The sequence below is a fragment of the Adiantum capillus-veneris genome, chromosome 6, assembly GCF_014529385.1.
Source record: "Adiantum capillus-veneris isolate H3 chromosome 6, ASM1452938v2, whole genome shotgun sequence".
Classification (NCBI taxonomy): Eukaryota; Viridiplantae; Streptophyta; class Polypodiopsida; order Polypodiales; family Pteridaceae; genus Adiantum; species Adiantum capillus-veneris.
Genome location: NC_140936.1, coordinates 107,112,563 through 107,131,720, shown reverse-complemented (window position 1 = coordinate 107,131,720; position 19,158 = coordinate 107,112,563). Strand labels below are relative to the sequence as shown.

Genomic DNA, 19,158 nt, shown 5'->3' with positions numbered 1-19,158 from the left:
TGCTGATCGACTTTTTGCCTGTTTCGTCTTTGCCTGATGGTGATCGCATGTCTGATTGGGCCCTTCGGGAAATGCCTTTTCGAAACATTTTTGCAGGTCGAATGTATGCCCTTCTTCTACCTCGACCATGGCTTGATGGTCATTGTAATGCCCTTTGGCGCATGCACAAATCTGATCTCTGGTGGAGGCAACGCCTATCTGCCTTGTGGAAAAGCCATTTGCCTTTGAAAGAACGCGTGTTCCTTTGGCACTGTTTGCTTGGAGTGCTTCAGGCACGTCATATTTGTCCTTCTTCTTGCGTTCATTGCTTGCCAGCAGAAGAGGAAATTTGTCACTTGCTGTGGGATTGCGACGTTACTAGAGACTTCCTTCGGCATGTGTCGGCCGATATGCGGCTCCGTTTTCCTAGGATTGTCTTCCACAAAAGGTTTTTGGGCATTTGGCTTTTTTCACCGTCACTGTAGCGTTTTGCAGTCTTCTTTATGTGGGTCAGATACTAGGCTTACTGGACTTTGTGGAGTCACCGTAATGCTTACATGTTCCATCGTACTCATGCAGACCCATTCCCTCTCTTCAAGCTTTCTCTTAGGCAATTATTACGATTTGCTTTGGAAGTTGGTGATATCACCTCAGAGATGCATCAGCTTTAATATGAATGTTTTTAGCTACTCCATATACCTGAGTAGTTATGTGTTTTTCCCCTTGTATATGACTTTTTCAGTGGGTTTTCCTTGCGTTGAGGCTTCCCACTGGTAAATCAATCAAATCGATTTACGAAAAAAAAGTGTGTGTGTGTGTGTGTGTGTGTGTGTGTGTGTGTGTTGAGGAGAGCAATTCAGGTTTGGCGCTTACTGTAGCACAGATAGTGTTCGATTATCACTTTGCTTAGGTGCAGTTCATATTCAGTAAATAGAATTGCGTACAGAGAACTTTTTCAGATACATCAATGTACAAAATTTGTTTTTTTGGCATCCAGTAGTCAGCAGTACAAAACATTGAGCTCTTAGTGTATGTCCGATTCAGTTGTGCCCTTTATTAGCTCATACAAACGCATAAAACAGATGGCACCTGAGTCTTTGGAAATGGGTGAAATCCAAGCTTGTTTGTCAGAAGATTTTGAAGGTGCTCGGAACGCTTGGGAGGGGCAGGAACCCGCTCCTGAAGTGCTCATTCCTATTCAAGCTTTGATGGACCCAATGGTGCAATATGCTTTAAATACAGTTATTTTGTTCTTCCTGGGCAAGATCCCTCCCACACAAGATGTGGGTCAGTGGGTATACTTTCTTCTTAAATGCCAGGTGGTTCGAGGTGTTTACTTTGGTGCCAGACGATTCTATGAAGTTTTGTTGGTAGACACTGATGCACGTAATATGTTGCTTGAGTTGTCTCCGTTGTTCTTTGGTACTCAGATGACACATGTATTAGGACTATCAAAATCTAATCCGTCATAAGTGCCCGGTATGGGTGGAAATTCTCGATTTCCCACGCACTTGGCGTCACTTTCTTCTTATGCTTGCCTCACGTTTGGGGAAAGTAATTTGTCCTCCTAAGCTTGATGCCAATACAAATCGCTTTTGTGTGCTTTGGGATACAGATGTTCCCACCCTTGAAGGTATTACTGTCAATTCAGGAGACCCACTTATTGGGAAACGCCCTTTTAAGCTCAGATGGGGAAAATTTGCAAATTCATGTTTTCGTTGTTGGAAATTTGGACACATGCAATCTGAATGTTCTGAGCCTATTTTGCAACCCCCTCCTTCAATTGTTCCTCAGCTTGTGGTTTCTACTGAGAGGGAAGTCTCTGATCCCAGATATGCCGCTACTGCAGCTTCTGCGTTGCCTGACGTTTTATCTGTGGATAAAGGCAAGGTCAAACCTGCTGTTTCCCCCAATCCTCAAGGTAAAGGAAAGTCTGTGTCTAGTCCTCAAACCAAAAACAAGGGGAAAAAGGTGGACTCGGCGGATGGATCTCCTTGGGTGACTCCCAAGAAAATTGTTAAGATGCGTTCGCAGCTCTCCTCTCGTAATTATGTACCTCCTGAAGTGAAATCTGTGGGGTAGAAACCTCTTCCCTGTAATGATAAATACACTCTTGCGGATGCATGGAATAAGGTGGTGCATTCTTATAGAGATGCCGTGGTTCATGGTACTTCTCAATCACTTGCAGGCGTTGTTGCCTTTCAGACATGCACGCAAAATACTCTGGTTGAGTCACGGGCTTATGATGTTGATGTGCTTATGGGCATGTCAACTTAATCCCTTCCTTACTTTGCCTGTGTACATATGTCTACAATGCATAGTTGTGTTAAATGCATTTCATATAATGTGTGTGGGTTATGTAACCCTGACAAATGGAGATTAACCTAACACTATGTACATACATGTATGGCAGACATTGTGGTTTTGCAAGAGCATAATCAACATGAAAATGTCGGGCAATGCTCCTACTTTGCAGGATACTAGATAGCATATGTTGGTTTGTCGGATTTTTCGGGTGTTTTGATTATGGTTAGGCATGAGTTGCAGCCAGTTCTGGCGTATAATGATCGAGAGGGTCGTTGGATGGTGGTCCAATGTACAATCAATGGTCAGATTTATGAATTTAGTGGTGTCTATGCGTATACAGCCTCGGGACAATGAGCTACTTTGTGGCATGAGATATCTTCTTATCCATGGCTTTCCAATGCCCTACTTTGTGGTGATTTTAACAATGCACCCGCTTTATTGGATAATACCACAGGACATTTGCACATGTTGAGCATAGAATTGCAGGCCTAGACAAATCTTGTTGCATGCACACGGATGTTGGACTTGTGGACCCTCTTGCATCCTAATGTTTCGGGGTACACATTCAACATAATTCCTTTTCTACATACCATGCAAGATTAGATCGGTCATATGTCCTCGGCATGCACAATTTGATGAGTTTGTATGCGAAATGCGCATAGACCATTCTTTCCTTTTATGTGATCATACTCCTGTTGTGATGCTGTTGCGCTATGGGCAACTACACTATGATCAACCTCTTTCTAAGAAACGCCTGCTGCACATCAACAATGCTTATCTTTCTCATGAGGCATTCCGCGATATGATTTATGATGTTATTCCCCCCTTGGTTTGCTCAAATGTATCTTGATCCTGATGTTGCTTGGGTTCGCTTTGTTGTACGAGTGCAAAGTGTAATTTAGGACTATGGTAAGCAGTACATGTTTCAATTACGCGGCGATGTTGAGGGGGCCAAACATATGTATCAATAACTCCAACTCTTAGCTGACACACGTTCGTTGTCAGAAAGTCAATCGACAGCCCTTTGTCAGGCCCAAGTGAGTTTGCAGCATAATGATAATGAAAATTGGTTAAATGGTTGACTCGTGCTCGCCATCGAGCTTTTGTGGACAAGGGATGTGCCTCAAATAGTTTTTTAAGCAGTTGTATCATTCAAGGACTTCTCAAACTATTAAGCAGGTTATGTTTCCACGTGGAGCCTAGACAACCTGATTAATGCACGCCAACTTTTGTTATCTACAGCGCATTCAATTGTCCTGCCTAATGATGCTTTGGCCTTGGAGGTGGATTTTACAAAAAATGAATTGCACTCGGCATTGCTTGCTCTTGGTAGATGGCGTTCGCCTGGTTGGGACGTGCTCACTGTGGAATTTTTTATCTCCTCTTGGGAGCCTCCGAAAGAACCTTTGCTTTACATGATGAACATTGCATGGGCAAAGCAGTGTTTGCCGATGTCTTGGAAAGAGGGTTTTACTGAAGTTATTGCCCAAACAAGCGCTTTGTGAGCAGTTCTCGCATTGGCGGCCAATAACCCTTATGGCTGTTATTTATAAAATCTTGGCTAAAATCATTGTGAACCGTATCAAGGAACCTCTTATGGATGGTATCCATTCCGTGCAGTATGTCTTTATTCCTCGTCACCAAATTTTGGATAATTTGGCTAATGTATTGATTGGAATGGAATATGCAAAGTATACCCAGCAGAATGTCCTTGTGATGCAGGTAGACATTGAAAAGGCCTTTGATACGGTACAATGGGATTTCATTGTTGCCACGATGCGGGCCCTTGGATTTGGTCCTAAGATGGTCAATGCGGTATACTTCTTGTATGCTCGTAGTACATCTTCAGGTCTCCTTGATGGGGAGCTGACAGAACCTTGGCCTCTTGGATGCTTTGTGAGACACGGTTGCCTGCTTAGCGCCTTGTTGTATGCCATTGCCACCCACCCCTTGTTACTGTATTTGAATCATTTGATTTCGCTCTATCATCTTCATGAGCTACAATTACCAAATGGCAAAGACTTCGCAGGGCAGGCCTATGCTGCCGATTTGTTGTTCATGCCTCACAATAACTAGGATGATGTGCATGAAATTATGTAGGCATTGGATACATTTGGCCTGGCAGCAGCAGCAGGCCTTAAGGTTAACTTTCACAAATCCAAACTCTTGCCTTTGGATGTTTGTGACTGGCATCATCTTCTGTGGCCTGGTGAGATTCTTGATCCACATGTGGTGGTCAAGCACTTAGGATAGCCTATCGACTGGCAAGTAACCAATACACAACAAATTGATTGGGTTATGCAACGATTGAATGTCAAATTGCACTATTGGAACTGTCTAGATGGCCGCTACATGTTCGACTTCGTATTGTGAAAAGTATCATGATGGCATATGTTCAATTTTACTTGCCGTTGTTGCACAGGCCTCACTCTCGTCTCTCATTGCTTATGTCTAATATTGTATCTCACGTGTGGTGCACTAGTTCTCATAAGAAAGGCCTCTGTTCGTTAGCAATGCAGAAACTTTGCACTTCGAAGTGTCTTGGGGGGCTGAATATTTTGGACCTTCGATGCTATGCATTGGCAAGGAAGGCTATGTTATTACCTACTCTTGTGCGACAATCTCGGTCATGGACAGTTATGGTTGCTAATCTATGTTGGCACGCTTCTACTCCCGCTTTTGGTCGTTGGCAGACTTCCCTTTGGGAGATTTTGTTTGGCAAGATGGATGGTTATGTTCCTGGTTGCTTATTCACTTCTGCCTTGCTCTCCGCTTGGAAAGATGTTACGGATCATCTCTACTGGCATGGCAGGCAGCAAGCAGATGGGAATTCCTTGCGTTTGGAAAGCATTCATTGGAGTAAGGTGTTCTCTCTTACCTTGGTTTATCAATCACCTCGTCAAGCCTACTTCCTCTCTGGTCGTGGCATATGAACAGTGGATGATGTGGTGGATTCATATGGAAGTTTGCTTACTTTTTCTCAGGCAGCAACATGCTTTGGGTTGGGCATGCATTATCGGCGGATTTGGAGCCTGCTTCAGCATATGCTGGCTGATTTCCTCCCTATTTTGTCGCTGGTAGGTGGTTGTCGTACGCAGGATTGGACTTTATGGGACACTCCTATGGATGCGATTTCTGCCCGACATATCTATGCTTCTCTTGGGCAAGACTCTTGGCTGGTTGATCACTGTAATGCACTCTGGGCTTTGCATAAATCTGAATGATGGTGGAGATAGGCTCTCATTGTGATTTGGAAGTCTCACTTGCCTCTTGAGGAGCGTCTGTTTCTTTGGCGTTGTTTGTTGGGAGTTCTTCCGGTTGGAACTCTCCTTGCAACACGTCACATTAGCTCCTCTCGTTGTGTCAACTGCTCCGTTGTCGATGAGAATGTTAGACATCTGCTTTGGGATTGTCGCTGCACTAGGACATTCCTTCGATGCGTTTCTTCTTGTATGAATTTCGATTTCCCTCGATGGTTTTCCACAAACGTTTCTGGATTTTTGGCATTCTTACGACTTCCCTCCAACATTTTGCCATCTTTTTCGCATGGGTCAGATTTTGGTCGCTGTGGTCTCTGTGGCACCATCGCAATCTTCGTATGTTTCACCGTCGTGAGGTGGATCCTTTTCTATCCTTCAAGGTTTCGTTGAGGCAATTGTTACATTTTGCCTTTGACACTGGGGACGTATCCCTAGAAATCTCACAACTCTTCTATGTTTGCTTTTAGCGATTTTACATCGCAGAACATTCCCTTGTATCTGATCTTTTTGGTGGGTTTTCTTCGCTTTGAGGTTTCCCACTTGTAAATCAAATCAGATTTACAAAAAAGTGTGTGTGAGCTGAACGCATGCAAGGCTGGGGGAGGCGGGGTAGGGGAGAGATGGTGCAGCTAGACGTTGTCGAGTGTGTTGCACGCGCACAATGGGGCAAGGGGTAATGTTTATGGCTCTCTCTCTCTCTCTCTCTCTCTTCTGTGCCGGGCGGAGGCGATGGCAATGAGTACGGGAGGGGGTGTCGCACATGCTCGAGACGAGCGGCATAAGAGAGGGCAGTTGCCAGCTGCTTGAAGAACGAGGACTTGGCTTTCGGGTGCAACAAGCAGAGTCAACTGGATCTGTTTGAAGAGGTTGATGCATGCAGTTGGGAAAGGGGAACGCCGCAAGCAAGGATGAGGCATGAAACCTGCGTTCCAGGGCTGACGAAGTGCCGTCGCAAGAGACAAGCAGGGAGAGAGGAATGCGGAGAGGGAGAGCAGTGGCCAATTTGTGCTGTGACATGGCAAGTCCGAGCACGGGGGCAATGCGTGCGAATGGAGGAAGTAATGAGTTTTCCTGTTGCAAGCGTGAGGGTGCAGGAATCTTAGCGGGTAATTAATCAATGGGTTGATGATGGACGGAGGTATGTCTCTCAAGTTAATGCCCCTCTAAGAACAAAAAAGGTTTGCCATCATTAGCTAATCTTAAAATCTTTTCCTTCAAGTTGCATAGGCATCTTTCGAAGAATCCTCTTTTTAAAAGTGCACCCTTCTTTTAATAATGAGGGTGCATATTCAGACAAGCTTTATCAAATGGTCCGCACTTGCTTCCCCAGATTCCATGGTTCACAAAGGCCTTTCATATAGGCAAAAAATGCCACATTTAAGAATGCAATTATACGTAACTTCAAACTTATCAACTATATTTTTCGTGGAAACATATGGCCAACATATGGAGACATGCTTACATGCATAGTGCAATGAAACGATGACTTCTTAAGAGAGATAAAGAGAAAAAGAAGGAAAATTTTGTGCAGATGCCCTCTCTTTGTCTCTCTCAATTGCAACCGGAGAGTTCTCTCTCTCTTTCTCTCTTCCTTCATGGGTTCAACTCCTAGTCGGCTAGATCTTTAAGGTCTCTTGGGATAGTTTCCTACGACTTTAAAACTCTCTTCTTTTTCTTCTTCTTCTTCTCTCTCTCTCTCTCTCTCTCTCTCCCTCTTCCTTCATGGAAGGCGAGTTGTTGCCATCACATTCCCTTTTCTTTTTACTTCCACACAAATCTCTGCTACTTCTTTAAAGATCTTTAAAAAGAGACGAGCTCTTAAAGAATCCACATCTCTCTCTCTCTCTCTCTCTCTCTTCCTTCCTACATGGAAGACCAGTTTACTTTTTCGCCGCTATGTGGAACAGTGGATCTGTGTGCGTTTGGGTGTGTTGAGAGAGGGGGGAGAGATGAAGGGGAGGTGCATTTCCCTATTTACTAACATAATATGGCGGAAGGGGGAGCCCTTTACACGTGTCGCAATCTGCGACCTGAAAGCTAAAGTTCAAAACTAAAAAAAACCCCTTTGCACATGATAAAGAGGGAGAGAGGGGGGCCACCGAAGGCGGTCGGCCGTACTAGTATCCATAATGTCCGGAACCACTAGTGGCCACAACTTTTTGACACGAATATTGACAACTATCCTGGAAGATTAAAGAAGAAAAGGGAATGTGTAATGTAAGTGGTGTGAGTGGAGATAACGCATAGGTACCCAAAGTTCAAACTCACTAGTAGAACCAACATCACATGCGTGTGAGTTCAAAATTTGCCTTGGGATTTTTTATTAGGCATGCAAAAAATTGGGTTGTGGAGCAAAATGAAATCTGCAAAGATTTCTCCTAATAAAAATGAAGAAGAGCCAGATACCAGGTAGTATCTAGTGGTATCTATGATACCTTTGGCTTGGACTCCAAACTTGTGTGACACGCTACAACTCACGATTGGCCTCATGGCAGCCAATGAGAAGTTCCGCCGCCTCTTTTCATATACGAGTCTAGAGAGGGACTATTCAATTAAACGACGAGAGAGCGCGCTTCCCTCACGATCTCGCGTCCGCCAGTAGCGTCTGTAGCCTCTGCAGGTACAATCACAAGGCCTTTCTCCATGAACTGGCAAAGTGTTGCTTTGCATGTAGCAGGAGGAGTGTATGATTCGGCTGCGCAGATCTCGGCTTGGTCGGCTGCGAAGGATGAACGCCAGAAGAGTCCTCATTCCTCCCCTGGTCCGGCAACTGCGCTTCCTCAGCTCCAGCCTCTCACATTCTTCTCGAGCTAGATATCAGCATCAGCCATTGGTATGACCTCTCTCTCTCTCTCTCTCTCTCATCCTCATCCAGCTTCACACACGCCCTCCACTGGTAGGCAAACTTCTGGCAATGGCCTGCAGAAGGCAAATGTACACACGAAAGGTGCTTAAGTGCCTTTTACGATACCAATAAAGTGAATAGACGTGCTATCCTTTCAAGCATTGCTAGTATTACTATTGATTTCATCGGCCTGCATGTTAATCACCCGGGTGCACTTTTGTCTGTTGGAAATCTTGAATTAGTTTGTAGTTCTCTTAGTAATGTCTGCATATGTGGCCCTTTTATAACACACATGTCATTTTGACTCATAAAGTGCGGAACACAGTTTTAAGAATGCATTCTAAGAGAGAATTCAACCAGTTAAGTGATAGATTATTATTAAAAAATGCTTAAAGCTGAAATGGTTTGCATGTCAATCACCTATGAGATTTACAAACTTATTTGTCAAGATTGCGTACAGACAAAAGTGCACCTAGTAATGTCCGCATATGTGGCCCTTTTTAGACATGCTTGTCATTTTGACTCATGGAGTGCGGAACTCTTAGTTTTAGGATTGCATAAAAAATGCTCGAATCTGAAATGGGGAGGGAACCTGAGCTTGTGAATAGCAGTTGAATAGTTTCAGATATTTGTTTTGGTGAAAGTCATTCTTAGCATTTGACATTGACACATACCTGAAGTCCAGCTTTATCTCATTCAATATATCAGTCAGAATGGAAAAGACATCATTAATGCCTGGGCTCATTGAGCAATCCAGGAAAAGGATGTTCATGACTTGTCGTAGCCTACCTACTGATTATTCAAAGCAATGTTGTTTTTGCCATTACTGTCCTGTTGCGTTGTTTTACAATCAATTTGTTCGAACAAGCTATGTGTTACGCAGTGATTCTTTCTCTGTATGTCTTTTTTCAAGCTGACTTTTTTGAAGTGTTTGGCTTCAATCTACTAGCGTCAACAGAAAATATTCTCTGGGATTTTGGACGAGCCAATGGATATGAGCAGGCGATTACATACCGTGCGTCTCTCTCATTTCAAGCTATCTGATGGTGCTCCCTCTTCATCAAGCGATGGAGGTTTTTCCCCCCTGTCAAGAATTTTCTTTAGGGATTGTTTTGTGATGTGCTGTCAAGACTTCAAATAGTAAATGGTAAGCTTTATCTTTCAGGTATAGGTAGCCTTTTACAGGAGAAAAATATGCGACTCAGTAATAAAGGGGATTTTCAAATGGCTCTTCACACTTTGGCTGTTAATTCAAAAGAAAACAAGCAGACAATCGATTGCACAAGTGGATTGAGGGAATTGTTTGAGACGACCATTTCATACTTTCAGAATATGCCTGCCGCTTTGAAAGATTTGCGTAAAGAAAATCCAAATGGTAAGTTGTCACTTAGTTTCTTTGATTGTAAGTTGTCACTTAGTTTCTTTGATTGTAAGTTGTCACTTAGTTTACCTATTTATCTTCGCGTTGGATGGTCATTGCGTCCATCATTATATTTCACGTGTAACAGCAGTGCAAACACACAGCAGGGTTTGGCACTGGTGGTAACTTCAAGTGAGACTTAGTGGGAAACGAAAAGTACTTTTGAAGCCTGAAAGGCACATCAGAATAATATTCTCTGGAATTTTGGCCGAGGCAATGGATATGAGCAGGAGAATACATACCATTCTTTCATAAGTTATCTTCAGGGAAGCCTTTGGTGTTCCCGCTGACCTTCTGGCCTTGGATGTCCATCTTTTGCACATGCAAATTCTTGAGCACAGTTTCTATGTTTGAGGCCTGTGGCATGACCTGTATAACAACAAACTTAAAGTGACAGAAAACAAAGCGTGAAAAGCGGAACTGAAGTCGGAGAAAGATAAACTTTGATAGACTAAAAAGGGAAAAGCAATTTCATGGTGCATTTTGAGGAATATTTTCTCACCTATGAATGCCTTATGAGGATTAGCAGTTTCGTTGCTTTACATTGCCTCTAGAATGTGGTAAATCATTTTTCATTGGTATATTTGCAGCATTATGTAACTCCAGGAGTTACTGAATATTACCAATTGGAATTGAAGTTTGGAACGGAGCATTGGCCAGCTCAACAGGGGGTTACCTCCCTGCTTCCCAACACTAAATTGGACAAGAGATTCTAAAAGCTCGTCTTACTTTAGCTGGATTATGCCGATAGCCAAGTTTTTTATTTAATTGAACGATCCCTTGCAGTATCAACGCGAGGCATGTATACCTATTCACATTAGAGCGTCTGCCCATTATATCTTCATTATTTCATGTTCACACATTTTTGTATGTATTTGTTCCTCCTGTTTGTGCTCTGTTCATTACCTTGTTGTTGAAAGGTGAATATGCTAATCTGTGCTTATCCTGAGTTCATGTATGTATATTTCTTTTCCTTATTGTTCCGCGTTCTGGAGGAGGGATGTTAGACCCATTTTTAGCATTTATGTCACGTGCACATCTAACCCTATGTGTACGTGGACAAGCTACTTCATGACAAGGGTTCAATTTAGTCAAGTCAGTCTAGAATAGTGATATGGCACTTTTGTGAGTCTGTTCACAGACCGTGCATGTCCAGACACTTAGAGTAGATGCATATCCTCTGGTTGCACAGAGCATGATCATTAGCATTACCATCAGATTCCATCAGGATCATTTTACAGGGCATAAAACATATTTTCCCTATTTTTGACATTTTTCACTTATTATTTTAAGTGACTTTTGTTGGAAACTAGGTAGGGCAATTTTGCTAAGATAATATATAAGTAAACGAGAGCTAGCACTTTCTGGCAGAAGAGGCAGCAAGAGCACCTTGCTCAACATGCAACTTCTCAGCAAGACCCCCCAAACAGAGGAACCCTAGCGTTTTGCTCTGGCAAGGCCTAGCATTTTTGGACAAGATCAGCCCTTGCCGTTTTTGCTTTGCAGATCAGCAGATCCACAGCAAGGCACAACAGATCCACAGCTGGACACAGCAGACTCCCTAGCGTTAGCAGTTTTTTACATCAGAACTCCAAATCAGCCTAGTGTTTTGGATTTGCAGAACCTCCCAGTGTTTTGCAGATTCTTCACGACAAGACACTCATAAGCACTAGCGTTTTCAATTTTCAGCAGTCAGATCCCGCAGCAGGACCCCCGAACCTCGCAGATCTCACCTTCCCACATCAGATCCTCGCCGCACGGTCAGATCCCGCGAAGTTTGCAGTTTCAACGCGTTGTCGTTGCATCGTCGTCATCGCCGGCGTCACCGATATAGAGTCAGAATTCAGCAGATAAAGATTTGCAGATTTTAGCCCTTAGCATTTTCAGATTTCAGCCGGTCTCGTCGTTGTCGACATCGTCGGGAAGTCCAAGCATTGTAGAGATTTGTGCAATCATAAGTAGACCGCTCTCACCATAGAGAGTAGGGCCTTTGGAGGAGGGTTTGACAACATTCTGGTGTCGTATTCTCTTCTCTCTCTATCTCTCAGTCTCAACACCTTCATTCACAGTGTTCATCCACTTTGTTTGTGATCACTTGCACTCTCTCATTAAAGAACGGAAGGCTCTCCCTTCCCTAAGTAAAAGGAACCTTGAGCACAGTTCGGAGCACTCATCTTGAGCAAAGTTCAACATTCATTCCGCTGCACCTTACATTTATACTGTGTTTTGGTGTCACAAAAGTGATGATGTGGCATGTGCCATAGCAGCTACCACGAATGATCAAGTACTCCAAGGACCCGAAAAATATGTATATGACGTATTTGAAGAATCACTCGATTCACAAGGTTCACTCTCAAGGGCGAGATGCCGTCCACTCACCTCTCAAGTCGGCCATGAAGACTAAAGCAAAGCGAAGTGCAAAAAAGCAGAAATAACTAGAAGAGTTTGATGACGCTCTTGAACAAAAAGTCAGCTAGTTGATGAAATGCAAAAAGCACTCTCGAAAGAAAAGCAAATTGGAGGATTACCCTGGTTACCTAGACCGGAAATCCACTTTCGAAGAGGCTAGTAGATTTAGGAAGCACGTTCGCTTCGAGGATGACCCTCGTTCTTCTGTCTTTGTCCTTATAAAGTTCACAGAGTTCTTCTTCCTCTGACTCGAGGGACGAGGAAAAGAGGTAGATTTAAGAGAAGCATAGAAAGCATTCTAGCAGTGTAGAGGAGGACACCTCGTCCTCTAGAGGCAGTTTGGATAGCAATTCTTGTGCCTTTGGGATTATCTATGGTAGGAAGTAGAACTACCTTATGAGACCGACTCAAAATGACTTTTCGAAAAAGAAGAAAAAGAAGACCAAAGAGTTCAAGGATAGGCATAATGTTTTACATTTTTTCAAGGATGCCCGTCGAGCTCTTGCCTACATCCAACAACTTGATAGTGCTTTCTTTGGGGTCGCTTCTCGGAAACCTCCAAGGTATGAAAGGTGGCTTCTTTTCTTAAAGCTTATGTTTAGACATGGTGGTTAACCCTGCTCTTGCATAAGAAAGCTCCGAAAATGTGGGTAAAGTTCAAAAGACTGTTCACTTCTGTAATGGGAGAGCACCACGTGCCTACTGAAAAGAACAAATTGGAATAGACTTTTAGCACTTGATAGTTGAAACAACTTGAGAGAGAGAGAGAGAGAGAGAGAGAGAGAGAGAGAGAGAGAGAGAGAGAGAGAGAGAGAGAGAGAGAGAGAGAGAGAGAGAGAGAGAGAGAGAGAGAGAGAGAGAGAGAGAGAGAGAGAGAGAGAGAAAATGAAATGAAATGTTATATTAACGTCTTCAAAAGGCCAAAGTGACCTATGAGACTAGAAAGTTACAATGCGGTGTATCTGATACAAAGTCAGATTAACAAAATAAATTAAACTAGGATAACAAAATATAAATACTGCGGGATCCTAAACTAAGCAGTACAATGTGAAGACAATATGGGAGGGGAGTAGAGATCCATCTTCATCTGCACTCTGGACGACGAAAGAGTATGGCTTGAATCCTTCGCCATAGCCTCCTTTGAAATTGTGTAGCTCCTCTCCTCCCTCGGGGTCGTCTAGATCTCCCTAGCTCCAATGCTCGGTCTATGAGAATGCCAGTAGTGCGGGTAGACCTCTCCACCGTCAGGAGCGGGAGCGCAGGGCAGAGGGGTGGGTGCGGGAGAGAGCGCGAGGGGCAGGGGCGGGCATGGAGCGCGAGGGGCGGGGGCAGCAGGGCAGTGAGAGAGAGGGTGCGGGGGCAGCAGGGGAGCGCGAGGGGCAGCAGAGAGAGAGAGAGAGAGAGAGAGAGAGAGAGAGAGAGAGAGAGAGAGAGAGAGAGAGAGAGAGAGAGAGAGAGAGAGAAGAAGAGAAATTTAATGTCGAAGGACTATCTTAAGAGACCTTAAAGATCTATTCGACGAGGAGAGTTGAACTCAAGACCTGTTATTCAAGAGGGAAATGGCATAATCTACCACATCTGGGTGAGAGAGAGGTTATACCATTTTCCTCTTTTTATTAGCATACACACACACTTTTTTTGGCGCGCACGATAGACTGAGGAGGGGGGGGGGCGCGATAGACGAGGGGGGGGGGGGCAGCGCGATAGAGAGAGGGAGCGGGGCGGGCAGCACGAGAGAGAGAGAGAGCGAGGGAGCGGGAGCACAAGGCAGGGGGGTGGGTGCGGGAGAGAGCGCGAGAGAGAGAGGGTGCGGGGGCAGCAGGGGAGCGCGAGGGGCAGGGGCGGGCAGGGAACGCGAGGGGCAGGGACAGCAGGGCAGTGAGAGAGAGAGGGTGCGGGGGCAGCAGGGGAGCGCGAGGGGCAGCAGGGCAGCGAGAGAGAGAAATGAAATGATATATTAATGTCTACAAAAGGCCAAAATGACCTATGAGACCAACTGATTACAATGATGAGTCTAGTACCAAGTCTGGGTACAAACAAAGAAAACTACAAACAAAGAACTGATCTAGGAGTGCTACCGACTCCTATGGTATCATGCCACAATGGTACAGAATGGGGATAAGTGTTACCATGATATAATATGCAGTAGCATGAGGCCTATCCTGATCGACACTCTGGGTGTCGTGCTAGAATCCTATGGATCCTCTATCGCAATCTCCGTCGGTGCTGCGTGGCTCCCCTCCTCAGTCGCGGTCGTCTCGATCTCCCCAACTCTATAGCTCGGTCAATGAGAGTACCGTTGGTGTGTGTATGGGTGGGAACCGAGCTCTGTGATGGTGGTGTCCCCTCTGGCTCTGTGGTACTCAGACTAAAGAAATCTGAGATGCGTCTCTGGGGCTGTCTCTGTCTTTGCCCTCTCAATAGAGCGTCTCTATGTCTCTGTATCTCAAGTAGAAATAATCCGAGACATCTTTGATCCTGATATCTCATGACTCTATCTAACGAGTCAAAACCATCTCTGAATAAACAATGAAAGCGTCCCCGTATCTCATAGTAGACTGTGCAATGACATATGTAGTGAAACTCTGTCTCTGGCTCTGCACGGCATAACTGACATATCCTACTGTCTGCTGGTATGCCTCTGAATCTACCTGTCTCAATCCCAAGCCGGTGTGAACATTTGCAAATCTGGCCTATGGCACATCGTAACCCATGAGATAGATGTGTGTCCATGTAGCTGGGCCGTGTGACAAATCCGTCTATCGTGAGTTGGAGAAGATGCTCTCTATAGAAAGCCCTCTTCGTACCCAACTCCCGTGATGGCTCTATCCATGTCCTCTTGCTATCAAGCTGGATAAGATCCTGCCGAATGAGTCTAGTAGTCTCCATCCGTGTAAGAGCCAAAGATGGTGCATCAAGAGAATACTGGAAAGGGGGCAGCTTGTCCATGCTGAAACCATGCCTCTGAAACCATGAGCTCATCTGTGCATACCAACATGATGTATCTCCCTATAATGCCAGCTGTCTGGATGACTCAAGAGCAAGCCTAGCATACCTGTCCCTGGTGGTGTCCCATAAGCTGTGTACAAATGATACTGATCTGGTGAGTGCCTCAACCTCCATAGGTGGGGCAGCCAGCTCCGCACGTATGATGTCATGTGGAACTGAGGCCTTGGCTCTAATCAACCTAGAAATCATAGATATCAAGGGTCTCTCCATATTACTCCATCCAGCACTGTCAACAGAAGGTCCCCAAACCTGAACCCCGTAGTGCATAACTAAAGCGACCAAAGTGTCGAAAAGCCAGAGCTTTGTTCGAGGTTCCTGGAACTGAACCTGCGAACAAATTCTCTCTAAACCGCCTAGGGTTGCATAGGCACGAGTCAATCTAGTGTCTGCTGCCACTTTCAGTGTGAACCTCGGTCCACTAAAGACCACCCCAAGATATGTGTATGCATCAGTGTACTCCATACTGTCTTGCCCATATGTGAATGTAGGTGCTGATCTCCTAACCCACTGTGGCGTGGTATTAAATACCATGACCTTGGTTTTACCAAGGTTGACAGACAATCCACTATCCCCTGCAAAACTATGCAATGCGTCCAAAGGTCTCTGCATACCCTCTGGTGAGTCTGATATCAACACGATATCGTCAGCATACAATAAAAGAGGGATCCATGTCCCCGCAAGCTGAGCACCTCTATCTCCTCCTCTGTCAATATAATCAGAGACCTCATCAACATACATACCAAATAAAGTAGAGGACAATGGGCATCCCTGTTTCACTCCGATAGTGGAGTGAACTATGTCAGATATCCCCTCTGATGAGCATACATGACCCATCACTGAGTTGTACAATGCCATAATCCCCCATATCAGCTCTGTGGGTACCCCCAATTCCATAAGTCGACGCATCAATCTGGCCCTCGGTACTGTGTCAAAAGCTTTGCGGAAGTCCACAAAGCTGCAATATATCCGTCTACCATGTGCTCGACCCTCCTCAATGATAGCTCTGAGTGTAAAGACATGATCTAGTGTGGAGAAACCCCTCCTGAAACCAGCTTGCCCAGGTGCCCGTATGCCCATAATCTCTACCCAACTGCTCAGCCTATGCTCAAGGATGGATGCATACAACCGTGCCAATGTGTGTCCTACCATGATAGTACGGTAATTCCCTGGCACTGTGGGGTCTCCTGTCTTGAAGATAGGTACAATAGTAGATAATCTCCAAGACTCGGGAAAGCCCTCACACATGACACGGTTGAATAACCGTGCAAGCATCTCTGCCAACAAATCCCCAGCATGTATAATGTGCTCTGCTACCAAACCCTCATGATTCTGTGCCCGTCTGGTCTTCATCCTGTCAATGGCCTCCTTTACCATCTCAGTGGTAAAGAAGGTGCTCGTTGCCGGACATGGCTGTGGTGGATCTGGTAGTGGTGGCTGTCCAGGTACAGTGTATAAAGATGCTGCATACTGAGAGAGAGAGAGAGAGAGAGAGAGAGAGAGAGAGAGAGAGAGAGAGAGAGAGAGAGAGAGAGAGAGAGAGAGAGAGAAGAAGAAGAAGAAGAGAAATTTAACATCGAAGGACTATCTTAAGAGACCTTAAAGATCTATTCGACGAGGAGAGTTGAACTCAAGACCTGTTATTCAAGAGGGAAATGGCATAATCTACCACATCTGGGTGAGAGAGAGGTTATACCATTTTCCTCTTTTTATTAGCATACACACACACTTTTTTTGTAAATTTGATTTGATTAATTTACCAGTGGGAAACCTCAAAGCGAGGAAAACTCACCAAAAAGATCATATACAAGGGAGAGAACACAACTGTGTTCTGCGATGTAAAATCGCTAAAAGCAAACATAGAAGAGTTGCAAGATTTCTAGGGATATGTCCCCATTGTCAAAGGCAAAATGTAACAATTGCATCAATGAAATCTTAAAGGATGGAAAAGGATCCACCTCTCGACGGTGAAACATACGGAGATTGCGATGGTGCCATAGAGACCACAGCGACCAAAATCTGACCCATGCGAAAAAGATGGCAAAACGTTGGAGGGAAGTCGGGAGAATGCCAAAAAGCCAGAAACGTTTGTGGAAAACCATCGAGGGAAATCGAAGATTCATACACGCAGAAACGCATCGAAGGAATGTCCTGGTGCAACGACAATCCCAAAGCAAGTGTCTTAACATTCTCATCAACAACGGAGCAATTGACACAACAAGAGGAGCAATGTGACGCGCTGCAAGGAGAGTTCCAACCAGAAGAACTCCCAACAAACAACGCCAAAGAAACAGACGCTCCTTAAGAGGCAAGTGAGACTTTCAAATCACAGTGAGAGCTGTCTCCACCATCGTTCAGATTTGTGCAAAGCCCAAAGCGTATTACAGTGATCAGCCAGCCAAGAGTCTTGCACAAGAGAAGCATAAATCTGTTGGGCAGAAATCGCATCTATAGGAGTGTGCCATAAAGTCAAATCTTGCATACGAGACAACCACCTGCCAGCGGTGGAATAGGGAGGAAATCAGCCAGCATACGCTGAAGCAGGCTCCAAATCCGACGATAATGCATGTCCAACCCAAAGCGTGCTTCTGCCTGAGAAAAAGTAAGCAAATTCCCAGATGAATCCACCACATCATCCACTGTGCACTGTGCATACTCCACGACCAGAGAGGAAGTAGGCTTGACGAGGCGATTGATCAACCAGGGTAATAGAGAACACCTTACTCCAATGAATGCTTTCCAATCGCAAGGAATTCGCATCTGCTTGCTGCCTGCCATGCCAGTAGAGATGATCCGTAACATCTTTCCAAGCAGAAAGCAAGGCAGAGGTGAATAAGCAACCAGGAACATAACCATTCATCTTGCCAAACACTATCTCCCAAAGGGAAGTCTGCCTACGACCAAAAGCGGGAGTGGTAGCGTGCCGACATAGATCAGCAACCATAACTGTCCATGGCTGAGATTGCCGCACAAGAGTTGGTAATAACATTGCCTTCCTAGCCAATGCATGGCGACGAAGGTCCAAAATATTCAGGCCCCCAAGACGCTTCGGAGTGCAAAGCTTTTGCATTGCTAACAAACGGAGGCCTTTCTTTATGAGAATTAGTGCACCACAAGTGAGATACAATATTAGACATCAACAATGAGGGACGAGAGCGAGGCCAGTGCAACAACGGCAAGTAAAATTGAACATAAGCCATCATGATACTTTGCACAATACGAAGTCGAACATGTAGCGGCCATGTAGACAGTTTCCAATAGTGCAACTTGACATTCAATCGTTGCATAACCCAATCAATTTGCTGTGTATTGGTTACATGCCAGCCGATAGGGTATCCTAAGTGCCTGACCACCACATGCGGATCAAGAATCTCACCAGGCCACAGAAGCTGATGCCAGTCACAAACCTCCAGAGGCAAGAGTTTGGATTTGTGAAAGTTAGCCTGAAGGCCTGCTGTCAGGCCAAATGTATCCAATGCCTGCATAATTTCACGCACATCACCTTGGTTATTACGAAGCATGAACAATGAATCGTCAGCATAGGCCTTCCTTGCAAAGTCTTTGCCATTCGGTAACTGCAACCCATGAAGACGATCGAGTGAAATCAAATGATCCAAATACATCAACAAGGGGTGGGTGGCAATGGCATACAACAAGGCGCTAAGCGGGCAACCCTGTCTCACAGAGCATCCAAGAGGCCAAGGTTCTGTCAGCTCCCCATCAAGGAGACCTGAAGATGTATTGTGAGCATACAAGAAATATACCACATTGACCATCTTGGGACCAAATCCAAGGGCTTGCATCGTGGTAGCAATGAAATCCCATTGAACCGTATCGAAAGCCTTTTCAATATGTACTTGCATCACAAGTACATCTTGTTGGGTATACTTTGCATATTCCATTCCAATCAATACATTAGCCAAATTATCCAA

General features: G+C 44.8%; 1 protein-coding gene across 2 annotated transcripts in view; it reads left to right on the top strand.

The window, feature by feature from the left end:
- The first annotated feature begins 6,115 nt into the window (after positions 1-6,115).
- Positions 6,116-19,158, top strand: part of LOC147456041 (HAD-superfamily hydrolase, subfamily IG, 5'-nucleotidase) — a 143,746-nt gene continuing 130,703 nt past the window's right edge. The window contains exons 1-6 of one of the 2 annotated variants that reach the window (XM_086514618.1): positions 6,116-6,652; positions 7,874-7,955; positions 8,146-8,166; positions 8,250-8,379; positions 9,341-9,464; positions 9,557-9,766. In XM_086514618.1, the coding sequence (XP_086370744.1) occupies positions 6,523-6,652; positions 7,874-7,955; positions 8,146-8,166; positions 8,250-8,379; positions 9,341-9,464; positions 9,557-9,766 (697 nt within the window). In that variant the 5' untranslated portion in view covers positions 6,116-6,522. The other variant, XM_086514617.1, reaches the window with a different exon arrangement.